The sequence below is a fragment of the Microtus oregoni genome, unplaced genomic scaffold, assembly GCF_018167655.1.
Source record: "Microtus oregoni isolate MIOR12 unplaced genomic scaffold, Mior012 000226F_ref0000253, whole genome shotgun sequence".
Lineage (NCBI taxonomy): Eukaryota > Metazoa > Chordata > Mammalia > Rodentia > Cricetidae > Microtus > Microtus oregoni.
Window position 1 is genome coordinate 125,655 of NW_024544893.1, and position 20,952 is coordinate 146,606.

General features: G+C 50.4%; 1 protein-coding gene across 1 annotated transcript in view; it reads right to left on the reverse strand.

Moving 5' to 3' along the window:
- Positions 1 to 20,952, reverse strand: part of Ccdc33 (coiled-coil domain containing 33) — a 98,350-nt gene that overhangs the window by 49,664 nt on the left and 27,734 nt on the right. The window contains 4 exon segments of the mRNA XM_041647752.1: positions 1,738 to 1,858; positions 2,985 to 3,076; positions 6,027 to 6,136; positions 12,913 to 13,046. Of these exon segments, the coding sequence (XP_041503686.1) occupies positions 1,738 to 1,858; positions 2,985 to 3,076; positions 6,027 to 6,136; positions 12,913 to 13,046 (457 nt within the window).

The window sequence follows — 20,952 nt, forward strand, 5'->3', positions numbered from 1 at the left end:
TAATTTTCTGTGCAAATGCAGGGCCATGTGTGAGGTGACTCTGGGGAAATCAGGCCGAGGATTGGTTTGATTTTGAAGCTGTCCCCATGATCCCCCCCTTTATCCCACCCTTCCCTGCCTACCATCACTCCTGCCTGTGTCTGAACCTTCTTTAAATGTCTGCCTTTACATGAAAGCTAGGGCTCCAATTGAGTGTCTCGTTCTAATTTTAGTGGACTGATGACAGGAGGGACTTCCAAGAACCCCCTGTCTTCCAAGCTTCCTTCATCATGTACAGCAAGCTCCGAGTGGCATACAGTCTACAGGAGGTCAATCTGGCCATTTCCTGGGTCCTGTGTACCCCTTCTCCAACATATTTAAGCAAATACCTTCCTGCCCATTCCCAGCACTCACGACATCTTGGGTTATACTATATACTATACAATATAGGTGTTTTCACTGCTCTGGACCAGCCCTTTCATAACAAAACATCAAGACCAATGGGCTGGTGAAATGACTCAGCACTAAAGAGACTTTCTGTTAAGGCTAGCCACCTGAGTGTGATCTCTGGAACCTATATAAAGCCAGTTCCACAAAGCTGTCCTCTGACCTCTATGTGTGTGTTGTGGTATGGTTGCCCCCTCATTATTAATGCATTGATAATGAATTGAAAAGGAAAAAAAAAGCCTAGAAAGTGATGACTGAGTTGGCGTAGTGACACGTGCCTGTTTTACTAGGGCTGGGAGGGTAAAGCAGGCAGATGGAGAGACCCTGTCTCAAAAACAAGGTGAAGGGTCATGACTTGCCTTCCCTAACCATCCAGACATCGGCATTCCATTTCTCTCCTTAAAAAGGTATTATGGAGGCTGAGAAAATGACCAGTTCTCTGAAGACCTTGCTAAAGATCTGAGTTCTGTCCTCAGCACACATATGAAAAAAGCTAGGCAAGGGGGTGAGCTTCTGGAATCCCAGCACGGAGAGGCAGAGACAGGCGGGTCCCCAGTCAGTCTAGCTGAGTCAGTGAGCTCCAGATTCACTGAGACAGTCTCAAAAAATAAGGGGAAGAAGGGCTCTCAAGAGAGTTCAGTGGGTAAAGGTGCTGGCTGCCAAGACGGATGACCTGAGTTCGATCCTTGGGACCCATATGGTGGAAGGAGAGAACAGGGTCCTGCACGTTGAACCTTTGACTTCTATACTTGTTCTGTGGCATGTGAACACACAACACATCCCAAATTTAAAAACTATGAAAACAATCAAGTGAAAACACTGCACGTTGACCTCTGTTACACACACACACACACACACACACACACGTGCACACACATGCATACACAAACATGCATGTTCACACATCATCCTAAGTGTTCCACACCCACAGACCACAAACCCTGTTCTCTCATCTCCCCAACCCTTGATAACACTATTGTGCCTTTTGTCCCTATGACTGTTGATTTGAGGTGCCCCACGACAGGTGGAATCCATACTTTGTTCTTTGTGTCTCATCTTTTCTGCTTTCCTTAGCTCTGACAGTCCCCATTGGCTTGTTACTAGATTAGACATGATCTGGGTGGATGTTTAGTATCTCCAGGAGTCCCGAGGGCAGGTTCTGTGCAGCACACAGGAGCGGATCCTGGGCAGCAGTGAGATGCAGCAAATACCTCGCAGCATCAGCTGAGCTGCCGCCTGATGTCATGATGAAGGAATGTGTCGGTTACTCGTGTACTTCAGTGAGAGGCCGTGGCTGGGAAGGAGCCATACCTGAGGATACCCATTCTGGCTGACCCGAGGCACATCAAAGTTCATTGGTGATGAAATAGGGAAGGAGATCTGGGTGAGGGGCAGCCCCACAGAAGCAGGGTCCCGTCTGGTCTGGTTGGCCCTGGAGAGGCAAGGAGACAGGAGTTGGAGACTCTCTGACCTGTGGCCAGCCTGGCAGCTGGGACTCACATCCACTGGGTTAAGGTGAAGGGGTGAGTGCAGTGGCCACCTTCTTTAAGCCTTGTAACAAACAAGCTGGTGATCTCTGGCCCAAGCCTTGGGAAGGCTAATTTTGGTCTGGAGATGACAAGGGTAGCTCTTAGGCTCCCTCAGCAGTGACTTGAGATGACCTTGGCTATATCAGAGCCAGTCAGCTTTACCATCTTTAAAAGGGGCCTTACCTTCCCCACCTCATCTTTGGAAGTCTTTATCAGAATTGTTCCTGACCTGTGGGAATCCTGGCTTATGCTTACCTGGTGAAGAGCCTGTGGGGGAACGTGCACACAGGCCTGCAGTTTGGGTGCAGTGGGGTATTATCACTGCAGTGGGACGTTAGTGGTTATTCCTCTAGTAAGAAAGTGGGGCTTTTAGGGTCTAAACACTCAGAGCTGTAGGTAGTCATGAAGTCAGCTTGGACAGTAGTGACAGCTGACTCCAGGAGGGGTGCTGGCCCAGAGCACACACGTCGCCTGAAGAATGTTCCCCTCTTTGGGCTTCATTGGTCAAACTATCTGGATCCATTCCTGAGATTGTGACTCTAAGGGAGATCTGGGAACAGTGGAGACCACAGACTCCTCCAGGAGGCCGAGAGAGGACCCTCCTCGCAGGACTAAAGTTCCAAGGTGGCCTTATGTCATCCACTGGGGACCACCAGCAGCAGGATCCTGAATGAAGCCTTGAGCCTGACAGGGAAAGGGGACCAAGGCGTGGTAAGCCTAGGATGGCAGGCTTGTTTGTTGTGGGGGCAGAGGTGCTCCTGGGCAGGAAAAGGGGCCTCTCTTGGGCTTCTTAATACCAGCTCCTTCCTGTTCTTTAGGCTCTATACGCTCAAAAATCTTAGGAGAGATCCCCACTTTCCCCTTCCAGGGCTTGGGTCTTCTGGAAGAGAAAGGCAAAGTTTGCTATGGGAAGCTCACTAGAGCCTCAAGTCAAGGTGTGTGGGGAGCTTTGAGGGAACTTAGGTGAGGGGAAGTTTTCCCCATCCCAGCCCTCTGCCCTCCCCTCCCTCCTAACCTGTACCCACTTACTTAAACTCAGTATAGCTGGGAACCACCCGAGCAATCACCACCATAGGGCTGGGGTTGTTGACCAGGGGCTCATTGACTCCCTGAACCAAGACCTGTAGAAGAGAGGAGTAAACAGGTGAAGGCTTGTGACTTGTGCCCCCCACCACTTCCTTAGAGCCTTTTGGCTCTCAGCTGAGCCTCAGTGAGCCTCTGATGTCAGCGCAGAGCCGTCATGCCCTGTTGCTCACAAGAACTCTGACAGGTATGCGGGCCGAAGGGGATGGTGCAGGTGTGTCTGGAGGGGATGGACAATTTACGCTTGCTGTGTGCTGACTCTGGCCAGGGGTGAATGAGACACTGGTACCCGGACACCTGCTCCTGATCGTCTGGCGAGTAGCTGAAGCAATTTCTTTTCCCACCGTGTCTCCTGGTCTATCATCAGTAACAGACGGGTGTTCCTGTGGCTGTAACTGTGACATATTCGGGAGGAAGGTCTGTACTGCAACAGGGGAGTGGGTGGATGGGCTGCTGGCGGCAGGGTAGCTCAGACTCTACTAGACAAGGCAGAGATTAAGGCAGGAGTGGGGCAGCTCGGCAGTCCTGGCGGTGTGGCCCCTTCCTGGATGAAAGTTGGGGACAGCAAAGCCACCTTGACTTTACTTTTCCTTGTTTCATATGCTGGAGTAATTGGCTGTCTTAGAAAGGGGCTAGACAGAAGAAAGGGAAGAGATGCCTGCTGACTCCCAAGGGGTGGCTGTGGGAGAAGCAGAGATGTTGTGCAGGATCTCTGGGCTCTTATATCAGACTCCTGTGGGTCTCAGTGTCCCCAGATGTGACATGGGATTCGAGATCAGTTATTGCCCTACCAGACTCATGGCGCCCCATGGCAAGGGGTCAGATCAGATCTGCTGGGGTAGGAGAAGGCTAGTGTCAAAGTCCCGTGGGTCGCACAGAGGCATCTGTGGCTTAGGGAGAGGCTCAGGGCCCAGGAGCCTGGGCCGTGCCTGCCTCAAGCATCCGTCATTCCTCCCGAAGCTGTCGCTGGGCTGAAAGGTGAGATATTATGGTTTGGCTTGTGCTCGGTCTGCCCAGTGGCTGAGGGTGACTGATGGTGTATAAATAGCTGTTGGAGGATGAGTGGGTGAAAGAGGCTGTGAACACTCAAGCAGTAGACCAGCCGAGTTCAGGAAGGGCCAGGGAGATGGCAGGTTTTGTCTGGCAGTCGTAAGCCCTAGGTCATGGGTCCTTACCCCAACAGGAGAGAACAGACCTGAACACAGCCAGGGACTGGACCAGGATATGGAAGATGGGCTTTTCCTTGCTCCTGGGAGTGCAAAATCCAAGGGAGCCTACTGTTGCTCCCTGAAATACACAGGCACATGAGAAACACAGCTGCCACTCGGCCCCTTTTTCCTCCTTCCAAGGGCAGTTACAGGAAGGAGAGACCAGGGTACTTTTGTCCCAATCAGGGATCGTCTTCACACATTCTGGCTATTTTGTTGTTTATGTTTTAAATATTTTTTTTAAAAAAATTATTCTAATTGTGTGTATGGTATGTTTGTCTGTGGGAGGGGTGCTTGTGCATGGTGCATGCATGCATGCATGTGTATATTTGTGTGAGTGTAGGCCACAGGACAACCTTATGGAGTCAGTTCTCTGTGTATATTTCAGGGACTGAACTTAGGTCATCAGGTTTGCACGCGAACACTTTACCCACTGAGCCGTCTTGCTGGCTAATTTGGAAAGGTCTCATCGCTTTTGTCCTTGTTGATTTCTTCCCTAGACACCTCTGGTCCATACTCTAAGGCCAATTGGAGGCAATCAAGGGCTCCACTTGTCCCCACAGTCCCCCCAGTGCTGGTACCTCCAGAGCGGTATGGTCACAGCCAATGTAGCGGGGTAGCAAGTTGCCCTTCCGAACCACGGTGGCATAGAGGCGGGTCTTGGCAGTGTCTTCATCAGCATTCTCAGACTGCGTGGGGTGAAGACAGGATGGAGACAGAAGAAACATAGGAAGGAGCATGTCTAAGGGGCAGAACCTGGTCATAAATCCAGCCCTGTGCGGACACTTGCTTATCATTGCACCACTGGGACTCCAGCTGTAATTAAAGCTCATGGTCCCTGGGAGCCCTTCCAAGAAGATCGGTCAATAAATCTCCCCTTTTCCGTTTGAATATTTCATTGCCCTCGCAGACACTACTGCTGCCTGCTCTCTGGGTGAAAATGTGATAAGGAGGCCTGCGATGTAGGTGGACAGAGGGCTGGGGGGGCTAGGGGCTGGCAGAGACAGATCTAGGGCTACCTCCAGGGTCTCTTGGGGAAGAGGTTTGCTTTCCTGCCTGCCCTGGTTCCCCTTCTGTAGTCCTGGAACCCAGGGAAGATAAAGATCTCTGGCATCATAGTAGAAGAGTTGCTTGGCAGAAAGGTGAGTGCCAAGGCCTGAGGGAAGGAGAAAGGATGGGAACTACCTATGCTGAGTTCTTCCCATGTGCTGGCACTTCACCCATTACCACACCAGAGCCTGTCTAGAGGTGCCATGTCTTGCCTTCGCTATGGAGTAATGGAGGACTGGAGTAAAGTGGCCTCCTATGGGTATACAGCTAGGGAGTGGCAGACCTGGGAAGGAACCCAGACAATCTTATCTCCTGTTGTCCTCTCCTTTGAAAGGAAAAGTTCTGGAGTGCTTGTTGGAGGAGAGCAAGGTGATGCTTCTACTCCTTTGTGGTCCAGGACCAGGCACTCAGTAGGTACTTAATATAATGCTTGATCAATGAGAGTGGATCTTCCCCTTCACCAATCAGCAGTAAGGAGTCTAGTCCAAGGTTGAGAGGCTGGAATTTCTACTCCAGGTTGGTATTCAGTTGTCCCCCTGACAGGGTTCATTCTGGAGAATGTTTTGCCTACCAAATTTATACTCCACATCTCTGGCTTGGGAGGAACATGGCCTGGGCCCACCCTCCACTCTATTCTCAGAGAACATTTGGGAACACCAAAGCACTTCCCCATCAGATCTCTCCTAGCCAGGCAGAGGTTAGGCTGAGCCTGGGGCTTGCTTAGGCTTACCTTCTTAAACTCAAAGTGGTATGGGTGGAAGACACGTAGGTATTTAATGGGGATTGTATAGGACACCAGCTCCTCTTTCTTGTTGTTGTCCATCACCTTGAGGATGACATCTGGAGAGAGTGGAGGGTGGGGAAAGAGCTTTCCCAGTGATGGGAGACAGCGAGAGGCAAGGGACATTGTGGAGACAGACAGATGTTGGAACGCATGGAGGAATGTAGGCCTTTCCTTGGGTAGCTTTTTCATAGAAGTAAACACTCCCTTCTGGAGCAGGGAGGGAGGCTCACAAAACTCAGGAAAACCATGAAATGGAAAGGCTCAGAAAATTACAAAATTCACAATCCCCCTCCCGATGATAATAGCAGTCAACAATTACTGGTAAAAGGAGATTCTCTGGTGGAGCTGCCTGCAAGCTGTGCCAGAATCTACTCCACACACACACACACACACACACACACACACACACACACACACACTGATGCTGCTTTTGTGAGTTGCCTCCCCAGCTGAGGGTGAGCTTTCCAGTGATTTTGCTGCCTCCGAGCCCCCATGCTCCTGTGACTGTACTGGCTGGATTTTGTCAAGTAGGCACAAACTAGAGTCATGTGGGAAGAAGGACCACCAAGTGGGGAATTGACTCCATCAGACTGAACTGTAGGCATGTCTTTGGGCCATTTTCTTAACTATTAATTGATGCAGGGAGCCCAGTCCACTGTGGGCGGTGCCATCCTTAGTCAGACGGGCCCGGTCTGTATAAGAAAAGTAGTGGGCAAGCCAGTAAACAAAATTCTTCTGTTAATTTTTGCTCTAAGCTACTTCCTGCCTTGGTTTCCCCTGATGGACTATAACCTGTAAGTCAAATAAACCCTTTCTTCCCCAAGTTGTTTTTGGTCAATGTTTTATCACAGTGATGGGGAAGGAGACTAATATAGTAGCTCCTTTCTTGAAGTAACCTAAATAAATTTTCTGGTCCATCAAGCTAGACTTGAGAGGAATCATTAGTTTGTCGTGGTACACCACATGGGATAAACACATTTGTTTTCCTGGGGAAAGTCACATGACACATGGACATGTGGGAAACATACATGTGTATAAAAACCCCCAGGCACTATTTGCATTTCTATCCAGGGCAAGGCTCCATGTCATGTACTGTGAGAACCTCCAAATGTGAAGAACCTCTGACCCAAGAATGGCCACATATGACCAAGTTCAGTCCTACAAGGCAATAGACATATGTAAGCATAGTGTTACAGGCCAACGGTAATAGCGCCCTCTGCAGGACTGAGACCCCTTGGTCAGAAACACTCCCACTGGGAAGGCGTGTGTCCTGTATGTTTTAGGTAGGGAAAGAGAGGCTCAGTCAAGAACAACAATCTATTCAAGAAAATGCTCAATATAAGAACCAGGAAAAGTCTACTTCATGGGGCTAGAGAGATGGCTCAGCATCAAGAGTACTGGCAGCTCTCCAGATGACCTGGGTTCAATTTCCAGAACCCACAAGGCAACTAACAACACTGGTAACTCCAGGTCCAGATCTCACATCCCCTTCTGGCCTCCATAGGCACTGCATGCATATGGTGCATAGACATGCAGGCAGACAAACTGCTCAAACTCATAAAATAAAAACAAATAATTAAAGAAGCTTACTCCAAGTAAATTCAGTACTTTTGGGAAGTTTAATTTTATTTTCATTTTCACTTTCTGTGTGGGAGTGTTTGCCTACATGACTGCATGTGCACCATGTGATAGCCTTGTGCCTGCAAAGGCCAGAGAGGGAATCAGATTCCCTGGGACTGGAGTGTGGTGCGGTAGTTTGAATGCAACTGCCCCATAAGCTCATATGGAGTGGCACTATTAGGAGGTGTGGCTTTGTTGGAATAGGTATGCCTTGTTGGAGGAAGTGTGTTACTGTGAAGGCAGGTTTTGAGGTTTCATTTATGCTTGAACCATGCCCAGTGTCTCAGTTTACTTCCTGTTGCCTTTGGAAGAAGATGTAGAACTCTCAGCTCCTTCTCCAGTACCATGTCTACCTGCATGCCACCATGTCCCACCATGGTGATAATGGACTAAACCCCTGAACTGTAAGCCACCCCAATTAAATATTTTCCCCTATAAAAGCTGTTGTGGTCATATTGTCTCTTTACAGCAATAGAAACCCGAACTACAACAGAATACAGGTACTGGGGTATTACTGTGAGAGACCTGACAATGGTTTTATTTGAAAGAATATAGACCTTGTGACTGTGGATTAGAAAAGCAGTTGAATGTTTTAAGTGTTGCTGAATGGGCCATCCTAGTAGGAGCATGGAAGACAGTGGTGCTGAGTGTGATTTGATGAACTAGCTCAAGATGTCTCAGAGGAGAATAATAATAGCAATATGTAGCCTAGAGATTGATCTTATTATATTTTGGTGAAGAATGTGACTGTTTTTCGCCCTTGTCCAAAAAGTCTGCCTGAATCTAAGGTGAAGAGTTTTAGATGAATTCCATTGGCAGAGGAAATCTCAAAACAGCCTAGCATAGAGTCTGTTGTGTGGTTATTAGTGGTAACTCTAACGAAGATTTATAATGAAAAGGAGCAAGTTGGGCAAATGAAAATTCAAAATGAACAGATTGAGAAAAGGGGCACCAGGAAGTAGAGTGGAGCTAAATCCTGTGTTCAAGGAGATAAATCAGATTAAGGCATGGAATAAAGGGAGTGGTGACCTCAGGGCAAGATCCCACCCAGTTAAGCTTCCAACTTGTGAAAAGGGATAAAGAAAAGCTTAGAACTGGGTATGGTGGTTCACACCTTTAATCCCAGCACTCAGAAGGCAGAGGCTGGCAGATCTCAGTGTGGGAGGCCTGCCTGGTCTACAGATCCAGTTTCAGGACAACCAAGCCTAGGGAGTAAAGGAAGACAGAAAGCTGGTCAAGATGTAATTGAACAGGGGGGGGCATATTCTAGCCCCAGCAGGCATCAGAACTTAGCAGCTTCTGCCCTGTGGTTCTGGCTTTAAGGATAGAAGGAAGAGGTAATAGGATATTCTCCATTACTCCTCAGCAAGTTAGGAAAGCTGTTGAGGTCAGACATGTGCCAGGGGTGTCTTGAATGGAGACCTAGAGAGGCCATTGTGTGAAGCTATAAAGTTGAAGCCTGGATTGCCTTGGAGATCCCAAGATGTTGGAGATGCCAGAGCTGTGGGATACCTGTTGAGGAAAACTGCTACTAGGGAGTGGAACCAGCCAGAGAGAGAGACAGAGAGAGAGAGACAGAGACAGAGAGACAGAGAGAGACAGAGACAGAGAATGGAGTTGAGATCTGAAGAGCGCTTTGACATCAGACACGGAGAAGCAGAGTTTGGAATTTGTCCAGCTAGTGTTCGGTCTTGCTTTGGTCTAGTATTTCCTCACTATGGTCCTTTCCTATGTTTTAGAATGGTAATGTATATCCTGTGCCATTATATGTTGGAAGTTTGTGATCTGTTTTTTTTTTATTTTGATTTTATAGGTGATTACAGTTAAGAAATTGCATGAATTTCAGAAGAGACTTTGAACTTTGGACATTAAAACATTGTTGAGACTGTGATAGACTATAGGTACTTTTGAAGTTGGACTAAATGCATTTGCATCATGATATTGTTACAAGCTTATGGGGATCAGTGAGTAGAACTTGGTAGTTTGAATGTAATCACCCACCATAAGCTCACAGGGAGTGGCCTACTAGGAGGTGTGGCTTTGTTGGAGTAGGTTTGGCTTTGGAGGAAGTCTGTCACTGTAGAGGCAGGTTGTGAGGTCTCATATATGTTCAAGCCATGCCCACTGTCTCAGTTCACTTCCTGTTGCCTTTGGATCAAGATATAGAATTCTCAGCTCCTTCTCCAGCACCATGTCTGCCTGTACGCCACCATCTCCCACCATGATGATAATGGACTAAACTTCTAAAACTGTAGCAAGCCACCCCAATTAAATGTTTTCCTCTTTAAGAGTTTCCATGGTCACAGTGTCTCTTCACAGCAATAGAAACTCTAAGTCATGGAGTTACAAACAGATGTGAGCTTCCGTGTGCCTTCTGGGAACTGAGTCTAGGTACTCTGCAATAGCAACAAGTGCTTTTAAACACTAAGCCATTTTTTCCAGCTCTGCTCCAAAGAAATTAGAATGAAGATCAGCACACCATTTAGTAAACATTTCCCAGAGACAACATTGTCTCCTAAAATCAGGACAAACTTTAAGGAGAAAGCCAGAATCCTGGAAATGATCACGGTACCCACTCATGAGCACCTGCTGTGTTCCAGGCACAATGCTAAAAATTCCCCAGCTAGAATTCCTATGAATTCTTATAACAAGTACCATCACCTTTCTCTCTAAAATATGAGCAGTGGCATTCAAAGGGGGCATGGAACTGGACCAACATCCCACAGCTGGGAAATGGTGGCAAGGAGGCTAGATTATTCATTTTCCCCATTCTTGGAAATCTGTGATTGTTTTTTAGAAGAAGAGGTGGGGAATGAGGAAAGAGGAGAAGGATAAAGGGATGGGGGAGAGAAGATGGAGCTGGAAGAAGGGAAATCTAAAGAGATACAGAGAAAAATGGACAAGAAAGGACAAGGAGTTTGTTTGAGGGGTGCCCTTCCTTAGAGGACGTTTGAGTGCCATGAACAGCTGCTGCCCCAGGCCTGTGCACCCCTCCCACCTGCAGTGGGGTGACAAGAGGGTAGGAAGCTATTCTTTCTAAGTCTTCCTTACAGGTACCCTGAATGCACAGAGAGGGGAAGCCACTTGCCAAGAGTGGGCTGCATGGGATCTGGACCCAGAAAGAAAGTCTGGGTTCTTTTGCTAAGGTGCTAATTTACTTTCTGGCCTCTAGGAAGTCATTTATCCCCTCTGGGCTTCTGTATAACATTAATACTTTAAATAACCAAACAGAAAAGAAAGAAATCTTATCCAATTTCTAAGATTTCTGAGGAAGGACTTATGAATGAGGACTGCATATCCCTCACCCTGGCTCTCACCAGTTTACCCTTGTTAACCATCTGCAGCTCTCCACACAATCACCCATCCCTGAACAGATCTGAGGAGAATCTGCAGTCCCAGCCAAGGAAGCTGTAAACACACACCCACTCCCCATGGACTCTGAGTCCCCCAAACCAATTGGAATTTATGAGACCCTATATCTCTGCCTGTCTTGGGACGCTCTATTTTTGTAAGAAACTGGGCCTGAGCTGTAACTGGGGGGATGGACAACCATTCCTTCCATGCTCATGTCTTCTTGTTTCAAACAGGCTTCATAAGCTTCCTGTTTGGGCACTGAGCCCTTCTGCTTCCCACCACTCCTTTTGTGTGGCCAACAAGCCATTTTGGTTACCCGCCCACTTTGGCCTTGATCCAGGGTCTAAAACCCCCCTTTGCTTTTCATCAACATGTCCTCAAGCCTCCTCTCCCACCCAATCCTCTTGCCTCTTGGCCTGGCCCCCAATTCCCTACCTCCGCTGTAGATATCACCACAGCAACCAGTTCCAACTGGGTTCCAACAAGCGACTTTAGTCTGCAAAGAGGTGCCTGCCAATATTGTCTAATTCGTGTGGCCTCCTCACCCTCCTGCCCCTCCCATCTCTCCTGCAATTAGTCCTGCTCTGGCTACACAAAAGACTCAAGACCACTGACCTTGTCACGTCCTCCCTCATTTTATTCCAGCTGTGCATGGCAGAAGGCAGGGGCCACCTACCATCCCTACTAGCTTCCTTACACACACACACACACACACACACACACACACACACAGAGAGAGAGAGAGAGAGAGAGAGCTCATGGGGTAGGGAGACTACAGCACAGACAACAGTATTATGCAATGGCATTCACAGAAACACACAAGCCAGCACACAGGTCCTTGCAAAGTGTGCGTGTACAAGCACACATGTGTATCTGTGAAATCCCAGGGATGTTTTTGCTTCTGTTCCATACCTTCTCAAACCATCCCCACAGCTCCACTTCCCCCTTTCCAGAAAGGAAACTGTTCCCCTGCCTGCCTGCAGCTAGCTTCTCCTTGTGGGTGTTTCCCTCCCACGGTCTCATGATAGTCAACTCTTGGTTCTGGGAGGTGAACAAGGACACTAAAGCCTGCTGTCTCTTCTAGAGCCATCTGCAAGAAGTAAGGCTGCTGATCTGACTAGCTGTGTCCAGGGATGTGGCAAGGGACCTCTGCTCTGTGCCGTTAGTGCTCCCAGGCTTCCCAGAGTCAGTGCTCCCAGGCTTCCCAGAGTCAGTGCTCCCAGGCTGCCCAGCGCCATTGCGCCCAGGCTGCCCAGTGCCAGTGTTTCCAATCAGTTCTGGCATCAGCAGTCAGTACTTCAATATGCCCAGCCTAACCTCTCACTTGAGGGTAGACACTAGATGGTCTCACAGTGAGAAACAACAGGGCACACTTGCGAGTGTCTGGTCTAGGACCAAGGGAAGACAAGCTGGGGATAAAGATCCACTCAGGATTTGTGTTATTTAAATTCCCTAAGCCTTAGTGTTCTCTTCTAAGTAGCATAGCTCCTCTTAGGAGGTGGTGACTCTAATGATGGATGCGTGGGGACATGCTACAAAACTATAAAGTGGCGTTTCTATGGGACGTGGCAGTAATAACAACCATGAAAATAATAACAACCGCCATAAAAAACGATAAGCTCACACTGTCTGGAAAATTCATTTATGTGGAACAACTCATTTTTCCAGCAGGCTGGGGGTGATGAGGCGTGATGGGATTATGATTGTCTTTTTCAAATGCTTTTATCGGAGCCCAGGGAGGTGCTCAGGTGATCTCCAGCTGTGTTGGGAGGAGCCCGCTTTTGCCTTCCAAGGGGGTAGAGCTGTGTTCACTGCCCCTCCCGCACGCCAGCCCCCAGCCCCAAGCCCCCAGCCTCACCTTCTTGTCCTGTATCCTCTGCCTGGACCTCCACTTTCACTGTGTCCCCCCAGATGGGTGTTCTGGTGGGTTCTGAGGCCACAGAGGTCACTGCTTTGGGGCTGTGAGCGGTGGCTTCCTCTGATGTGGTTTTTCTGGAGAGGAGGGGTGGTTGAGTTAGGAGCCTTCCTGCCTGCTGTGACCCCTTCCTGGGCTCCACTGGCAGAGGGTAGACAGAAAGTGGGCAGCTCTCCCCATGTAGACTCACATGCCATCCTGGGCTCAATGCTTCTCCCCTCAGCTGTTCTGTTTGGTGACCACCCCATCTTGCTGACCACTACGGAGGCCTTTACTTAAGGTGCAGGAGCCGGAAGTTCAAAGTGAAAGCATGGCAGATGCCACGCCTATCCGATTTCCTTCCCCTTGCCAAAGAGGGATCCTGGCAGGTGCATCTATGCCGGGACCCCATCTGGACCCTCTTCTCTGGAGGTCTGTTCTATGGGAGGTTGCTTCTGGATAACAGTTGGCCCAATGCCACCCCTCTAGGCTGCTCGTTCCTGGCTTTCATTTCTCTAAGTGTGTGGCCCAGAGTCGCAGGCTGGCCCAGATGCCTCAGCTCTGAGCCCTCTCAGTGTGGTATACTATTTCCCTTCCCACTGTGTTCAGAACCCTGGGGTGGACACAGGGTGCTGGGCACAGGGCAGAAGAGGAAGCTTCCTGGCCCTTGAGCTCTCAGGCTCTAGGGGCAGGCTTGCGGGTGAGGCAGGAGCCGGGGTTCTCTGTAGCTCAGTGCAGCCTATGGGTGCAGGAGCTGAGTAGCCTGAGATCCAGAGCCATTAAACGGCTCAAGGAAAGAGTTAATATCCTTGTGTTGTATCAGGCTGTAAATGGTGCTGCTGTAGGGATGAGCAGTCCCTGACCCAGCCTGTAGGAGCAGAGCTACACCACACACCCAGCAGAGGAGGTCTGGTGCATCCCTCTCTGTCCCTTTGCCCTGTCTCTGTGATCATGGCTGACTGAGGGGTGCCATATGAGCTCTTCCTGCCATTCTGCACTTCTATCCTCTCTCTTGATAGTTGCACCTGCAAAGCCAGAGACTAGAGTGCTCACGGGCTTTGCCACCAGTACGCCACACCGATGTAAATGCAGAGTCACCTTGGCCTCCTGCACTGGGACTCTGTACCCCTGACAGAGGCAGAGGAAGACAGCACAGCGGTCGTGGAGATGTGGGTGCACTGAGGACACGCAGGAAGGCAGGCAGGCCCTCCTACAAGCCACATGTCACACACCTGCTCCCACACTGGTTCATCTCTGGGGGCCTCTTAGGGATTTTCAAGTGACTCGATGTGTAGGAAAATACAAAACCAAGGCCGTGAGAATGGCAGCGACAGGTCTGAGATCGGAACCCGTGACCTGTTCCTTGACAGCCCGTCTTCCCCCTCCAGCTCCTGTCCTCTCCTCCTCCATCCAAGCTCAAGGGATTTTGCAGGAACAAGTCAGATGTTAAAAGATGGCGGAAGTTAGACAGAGCTTTCCCTTAGGACCACAAAGAGTTAAGTCTCCTCAGCCTAACTAAGAGGTGGTCAGGGTAGGTGAGTGAGATGAAGGGAAGAGGGGAGGAAGGCCCAGGGGAAGGGGTTGGGGGCGGAGGAGGAAGCTTTTAGCAGGTGGGGGAGTCTGTCAGGGTAATGGCTTTTCCTGGCATAGCTGACTGACTCCTTTGGGCCTTGAGGAGAATCTAGAACTGGAGCTGGGAGTGGGGAGACTGCTGTGATTCTTTCCAGAATGGACCAGTTGACTCTCCGGACTCCCAGTACAACCTCAGGACCCCGAGTCCCTCTCTAAGACCTACATCCCTGTCAGCTGTCTACAAGGCTAGGATTCCTCTCTCACTGTCTCCAAAGGCCTGCCCTTGCTAAACAGCCCAGCGGCTGCAGTTGGGGACTAGATGAACCGGAGCCTCTTTTCTCAGTGCTCAGACCTAGTTCAGTCTCAGCAGGAAGAGACTGGGGTCGGGTGTAGAAGAGGGGTGCACCTTGTGTCCCAAACTCCTCCCCAGGGTACAAGAGGAGCGTGTCTGACAAACTCCAGGCCTGAAGTTTCCAACCCAGCATGGTGTGAGGGGCCAAACTCAAGCACAGCTGTGTGTGGGAGGGAATGAGAAGCTTCTTGCTTTTTGGTTTTTCCTTCAAGGTCATGACTAAGGGAAAATGCAGTGCCTGCTTCTTGTAGGCTTCTGCTGGGGGATGGAGATGTGGAAAATCACAGACGTGGATGGAGGCTGAGGGAGCATGCACACCACATACCTCCATACCCCTAGCCAGAGAGAGGGAGAGGGAGAGAGAGAGAGAGAGAGAGAGAGAGAGAGAGAGAGCTGTATGTTTGCACATGCACATTGGTTCAGTTTGTGTGCCTCACACATTCTTTCCCCCGCCCCCTGATGTGTGTATGTGCATGCGTGTGCATGTATGAATGAGTATGCTCATGTATATGGAGGCTAGAAGTTGACTGTAGGTATCTTCCTCTATCTCTCTCCATATTTTTGAGATGGGATCTCTCAGAAAAGATTTGGCTGGATTAGCTGGCCAACAAGGCCCAGGCATCCTCTCGTCTCTTCACCCCAGCACTGTGGTTACAGGCAGCATGGATTTTGACATGGGTACTGGAGATGGATCTGAACTCAGATCCACAGGCTTGCTCATCTTGCTGACTGAGCCATCTCTCCGGTGCCTCTTCACCCTCTCCATCCCTGTCCTTACTTTCCTGGCTGTCTGCTACCCTCCAGCTGCCTCTGTTGTCTTCTAGTTCCATCTGAACCTGTCTCCCCCATTTGCCTCACAGCCCTTTGGGCCTCCTTGTCCTTTTAGAACTTCAAAGCAAACTGCACAGTGGGCCTGTCTTATCCTCAGTGCTAATCCCAGGACAGCCCACCAGGAGAGCAGAGCAAAGGGAAGGGCCCAATTTATTCTGTTCTTGTTGCTGAAGTCCTAGGGAGCTCTTAGTGGGATGAATAGGGCCAAAGCCATGTGCCCAGAAACACCAGCAAGGAAGCCTTCAAGCAGGCACTGGGGAGGATGAACGAAGGACAAGCTGGCATGGCAGAAAAAAGGTCCTGCTAGCATTCAGAGTGGTCCACTCTGACTCCGTTGATGGCTTTCCTGGAGAACCCAGAGGGAGGTGGGAAGACAGGTTCACACTAGGTGTCCTTGAGGTCAACTGCCAGGTGTGTGGCTGGGTGGGCCCGACTATCTTGAGAAGATCAGGAAACCGCCGCACCCCACCCTGCCACTCACTAGCCTTCTTCAAGTCAGGCCCTGAGCCAAGGATACCTGGTTCCTTATCTTCTAGGAGGCAAGAGGCAGCCAGACTCTCAGGCCTCAAGTCTACCTTCCTCCTGGAGGGCACTTGGCAGCTTGAAGCCCTCTCCTGCAGGTCAATCTTCCGCAACAGAGGTAGGAGCTACTGAGCTAGCCTCTACAGTTTGGGTCAATGGTTGCATCCCTGTCTCTGAGGTTATCTACCATGGCTAGCAAGGGAAGGTGTCTGGAGGACGCAGGGATCACAGAGATGTCTCCAGAAAGAGGACCCTTTCCACAGGGAATGCTTGCAGACTTGGAGGAGGTCGGGAACTGGCTCACAGCAAGTCACAGGTGGGGCAGGATTGAACAGTCAGGCTTCTGGGCCTCCTAAGTGAGTCCTTTCTGGAGTTTTCTTTATTCCAGGCCCACCTTCAGGGTCCTCTGAGGTCACATAAAGGAAGGGAAATAACTGATTCCTGTGGCCTTGGCTAAGCCACGTGGAACTGCTGGATAAGCAGCTGTGCCCCGGGAGGAGAGGGGCTGACCTGAAGCGGGTAGAATCCCATCCAAAGCCCCTCTCCTCCCTCTCTCATTCCAGACCCAGCCCAACAGTCAAACCCCATCTCAATAATCCCTCCTCTGGCTCCTGTGCTCTTCAAGTCTTTATAGGCTAAGCAGAGTCTGTCACGTGGGTCATGAATGGAACTGTTATTGTATGCAGAGTGAAGGGTTCTCATCCCAGATTCATTGATTAATTACAGACTAATGAACCGTCACTAATTGCTGATGGTATTACAAGGCACCTGGTGGGCCTCGTGCTGGCTAGTCTTTGTCAACTTGACATAAACTTCGACATACTTGGGAAGAGGGAATCTCAATTGAGGAATCTCCTGCATGAGGAATCTCCTGCATCAGACCGCTCTATGGAGCACTTTCTTGATTGCTAACTGATGTAGGAGGGCCCCGCCCATTGTGGGCGGTGTCATTCTCGGGTGGGAGGGCCTGGACTACAGCAGAAATGTAGCTGAGCAAGTAAGAGAAGGCAAGTCAGTAAGAAACATTCTTCCTTGGGTTTCTGCCTCAGCACCCATCTTGAGTTCCTGCTTTGGCTTCCCTCCTGATGGACTGTAACCTGTAAGCTGAAATAAACCCTTTCTTTCCCAAGCTGCCTTTGCTCACGGTGTTTATGGCAACATGGAAGCAAACTAGGAGAGCCTTCTCCCCAGAAGAGCTGACTCTGAAGGCAGAAGGTATAAGCTGACATCAGGGATCCCCTACCAACCAGAAACTAACTCTGCCATCTATAGGAAGGGCCTTAGCTTTGGAAACAGAAAGGAAATCTGGTTAAGCCAAAATTCTTTAAAGTTCAGGCTGGGTGTGCTGGTGCACACCACTTGGAGAGAAGATTACCTTAAGTTTGAGGCCAGCCTGGTCTACATATCAAGTTCTAGGCCACCCAGGGCTCTATACTAAGACCACCATCTTAAAAAGCCAAAACCAAAATGAGACTTTGACTCTCCTCCTCATCCCTGTCCATTTCAGCTGTTCTCAGAGGAATCGTTCATGGTGGTGGGGACGCCATCCCTTCTCGGAACTCAGTCAGCTGGGCGGATCTTCCCATATGGTTCAAGAGGGAACTGTGATCCTCAGAACACAATGGCTGGGGTAAACTTAAGAGTCAACCTGGTATACTGGGCACTGTCAGATCATCTTCTGGAAAGGGGATTTTCCTGTTTCCCAAAGATGGTCTCCGAGGCTGGGGACAGCACTAGGCCAAAGATAGCATGCTGCCTGCCTTACCTGCAAGCCTCAGGGGCATCTATCCTGGGTCTTTATTGGTGAGGCTCTCAGAAGTCACTTTCTTAGGCTAGGGAGTCACCAAAATCCTGTGGGGGCAAATGACAGTTCCCGTGACAAGCTGCGGGTCCGAGTGAGACAACTTTAGAAGGTCTCATGTCTTGAGAGATTCTCAACACATCAGTCAGTGACCATCCTCTCTTCTAGCGTCCCCTTGCCTCTGTAAGCAGGGGACCCAGGCTAGACACTGGGGTGAACTTCCCAGCCTCAGAGTTCTTCCTGAATGTTCAGATTTATTATCCCTAGTTCTGAGGGCTGGGGTATCGCCTTGCTCGAATGCTAGGGTTTGAGGTCTGGGCTATCTCCTTGCCCGAATGCTGGGGACTGAGGTCTGGGCTATCTCCTTGCCCGAATGCTGGGGACTAAAGACTGTGAACAGAGGACAAAGGAGTGGGGCTGGTGTCACCTTACCATCTCCTTCCTCCCATGTACATTACTGACTTCAGGAGTGGGGACTTGACTGGCCATGTCAGGTGTTCATATCTTATGTCCCAGTCTTGGCCAGTGGGTCCCAACTTAGTGTGAATGAGGACAAGGGATGGTGGTGGAAAGGCCCATGGAGGTAGCTCCTTTCCTAAAGCTGTGCTGGGCACCCTTGGCTCAGAGGCTGGAACCCTGCCTGTACTGCATCTATTCCTAGCTCTGCCCTGGAAGCAGAAGGCAAGCTCTGATTCCAAGGGCTGTCCCAGTGGACTAGTCTTAAAGATGGCAGAAGTAAAGCCTGGCTATAGGATCTCTTCAGGGGTAGCTGGGTCTTGGCTCTATTTTTGCTGGGTACGCAGACCATCCTCCGAGTTCCCAGCCACAGTTCTGAGCTAGTTTTTGGATCAAATTCCTCCAACACCTTCACAGCACCCAGAGGGCTGTCCATGGGGGTCTCAAGATGCCTGGGAAGAGGGGGTCACATCTGCCTGCCCCCCTCCTAGCCCCCTTCCTGTGGGAAAAGGAGAGGAATTCTACCCTTTATCCTCTCCAGAGATGAACCCTACAGCTTTCTGAGGATGTCGCTGGTGCCACTGAAGGCCAGAGAGGTGGACTGGGGTTCTGGTGCAGAGCTCTGCATCTGAGTCCTGGTCCTGGCTCCACTGCCGTGGATCCAGACTTGTTCCTTAAACACTCCCTCCACTAGCGGCGCCCTGTAGTTAACGGCACCAGATGGGGTGAGGTGGCTCTGTCCATTCCCAGGGCTGAGGAGAGGGCTGGACCCAGGGCTTTCTGGGGCTTTCCAGTGCAGTGTGAGGGTGCTGGGTCGGAAGAGGCTCCGAGGAGAGAAGGGGTGCATAGAACAGGCCACGGTGGAGCCTGAAGCAGTATTTGCAGGTGTGGAGACTAGCAATAGCTGGAGGCGGGGAAGGAAAACTTGTCATCTTGGAAATGAGAAAAAGGGAGGCCTCAAGAAAAGACAATGCCCGCTCCCACAAGGGACAGTGCCAGGGGAAGTCACTCTCCTGGCAGGAGACCACCAGCCCACAAAGCTGGATGTGACATTAAGCCTGAGATAAGTGTGGGGGGGGGGGGATCTAAAGGGACCGCTGTAGGTTCTAGCTGACCAAGTTTGGCCTGCATTGCAAACTCTGGCTTTCACACAGAAATCTAGATTTCAACACAGTGGAGACAAACCCCAGTTTCCCCAAATCAGAAATCAGCAGGCGGTTGTTCGGGTGTGTGTGTGGGGGGTGCTCTGAGGGAGCCAGGGCCCTTGGCTTTGCCAGGCTCTGCTACACCCTATGACATCACACAGCAATGACCTCAGGATTATGTCACAGGTCTGGCCCTGAAGGGGTTGACTTTGGAATTGTTAGTGAAGCCCCTTCTGAGGGAAGCTGTGTGGCTGGGTAGAGAGTGTCACACACAGGGAAGAGGCAAGGACAGGTGGAGCTCTTAACAAAGTTAAGAGGAAAGCCCAAACTCCCAGCTGCCCATGGTGTCTGGGGAGGGAGTAGCCCGGTAGGCACTCCGCACATGCTCAGTAAGAAGCTCTGGAGCCTAGGCATCCATGCCCCATGGACTCCAGAAAGAGCTCTCCCTGCCCTGCTCCTCGCCCTCTCCCCAAGCATGCTTGCTTCTCTTGGGCAGCATTGCTCTCCAGGCTGATTCTCAGGAGTCTGGTGTCCTGGAGAGAGTCCTACTGTCAGGGGCTGAATGAATGTTCAGTGCAGAAGGAGACCTCAGGGGCCTTGTGCTGGGCTGGTGGGGGAACATCTGGAAAGAATGCTCCTAACTACAGTCTGGCTGGGGTGGGGTGTCCCAAGCCAGCCCTACTTTATCCACTACCACCAGCTGTGTTTACAGCCCTGGGACATAGGGAGGTTCTTACAGAACAAAAATTTGGAGGCTGTGAGCCTCGGAAGTGAAACCATATGGAGAGCAGGTGTGAGCAGGAAATTAAGTAAGTTACAGGGCTGGGGCCTTACAGGATGATGGAGTCCCAGGGCCCACCCAGGATCTACTCCCCAGCCTTGTCTCTCTCCCCAGGGGCCTCCTTTTGGGAGACATGGAGCCTTGATCTCTTCTAGAGTCAGAGGTCAGATGGGAATTGGTACCTTTGCTCCACTCCATGGCCTGACTGTCTCCTCAGCCCAGTCCCTCACTGTTCAGGGCCTCAGCCTTCTTGGCTACTTCGAGGGGACAATGTCACTTCCTCCCCCAGGGCCCTGTGGTTAGGAATATATAGGGAACTGGATCGTTGGTGTGCTTAAAACAGGACAAAGTTACTCATGAGGTCTGCTTTCTTCCTGGAACTGACCCTCAAGTATGGTCACTATTAGTGTTAGTTTTGCTAAGTTCAGCTCTAGAGTAGCCGAGGCAGAGGTCACCTATGAGTCATCCTGGACTTCTAACTTCTCTGCTCAGATTCTTGCCCTCTGTGACCCATTGGCCAATGCAGGGAGGGTAGGTTCAGAGC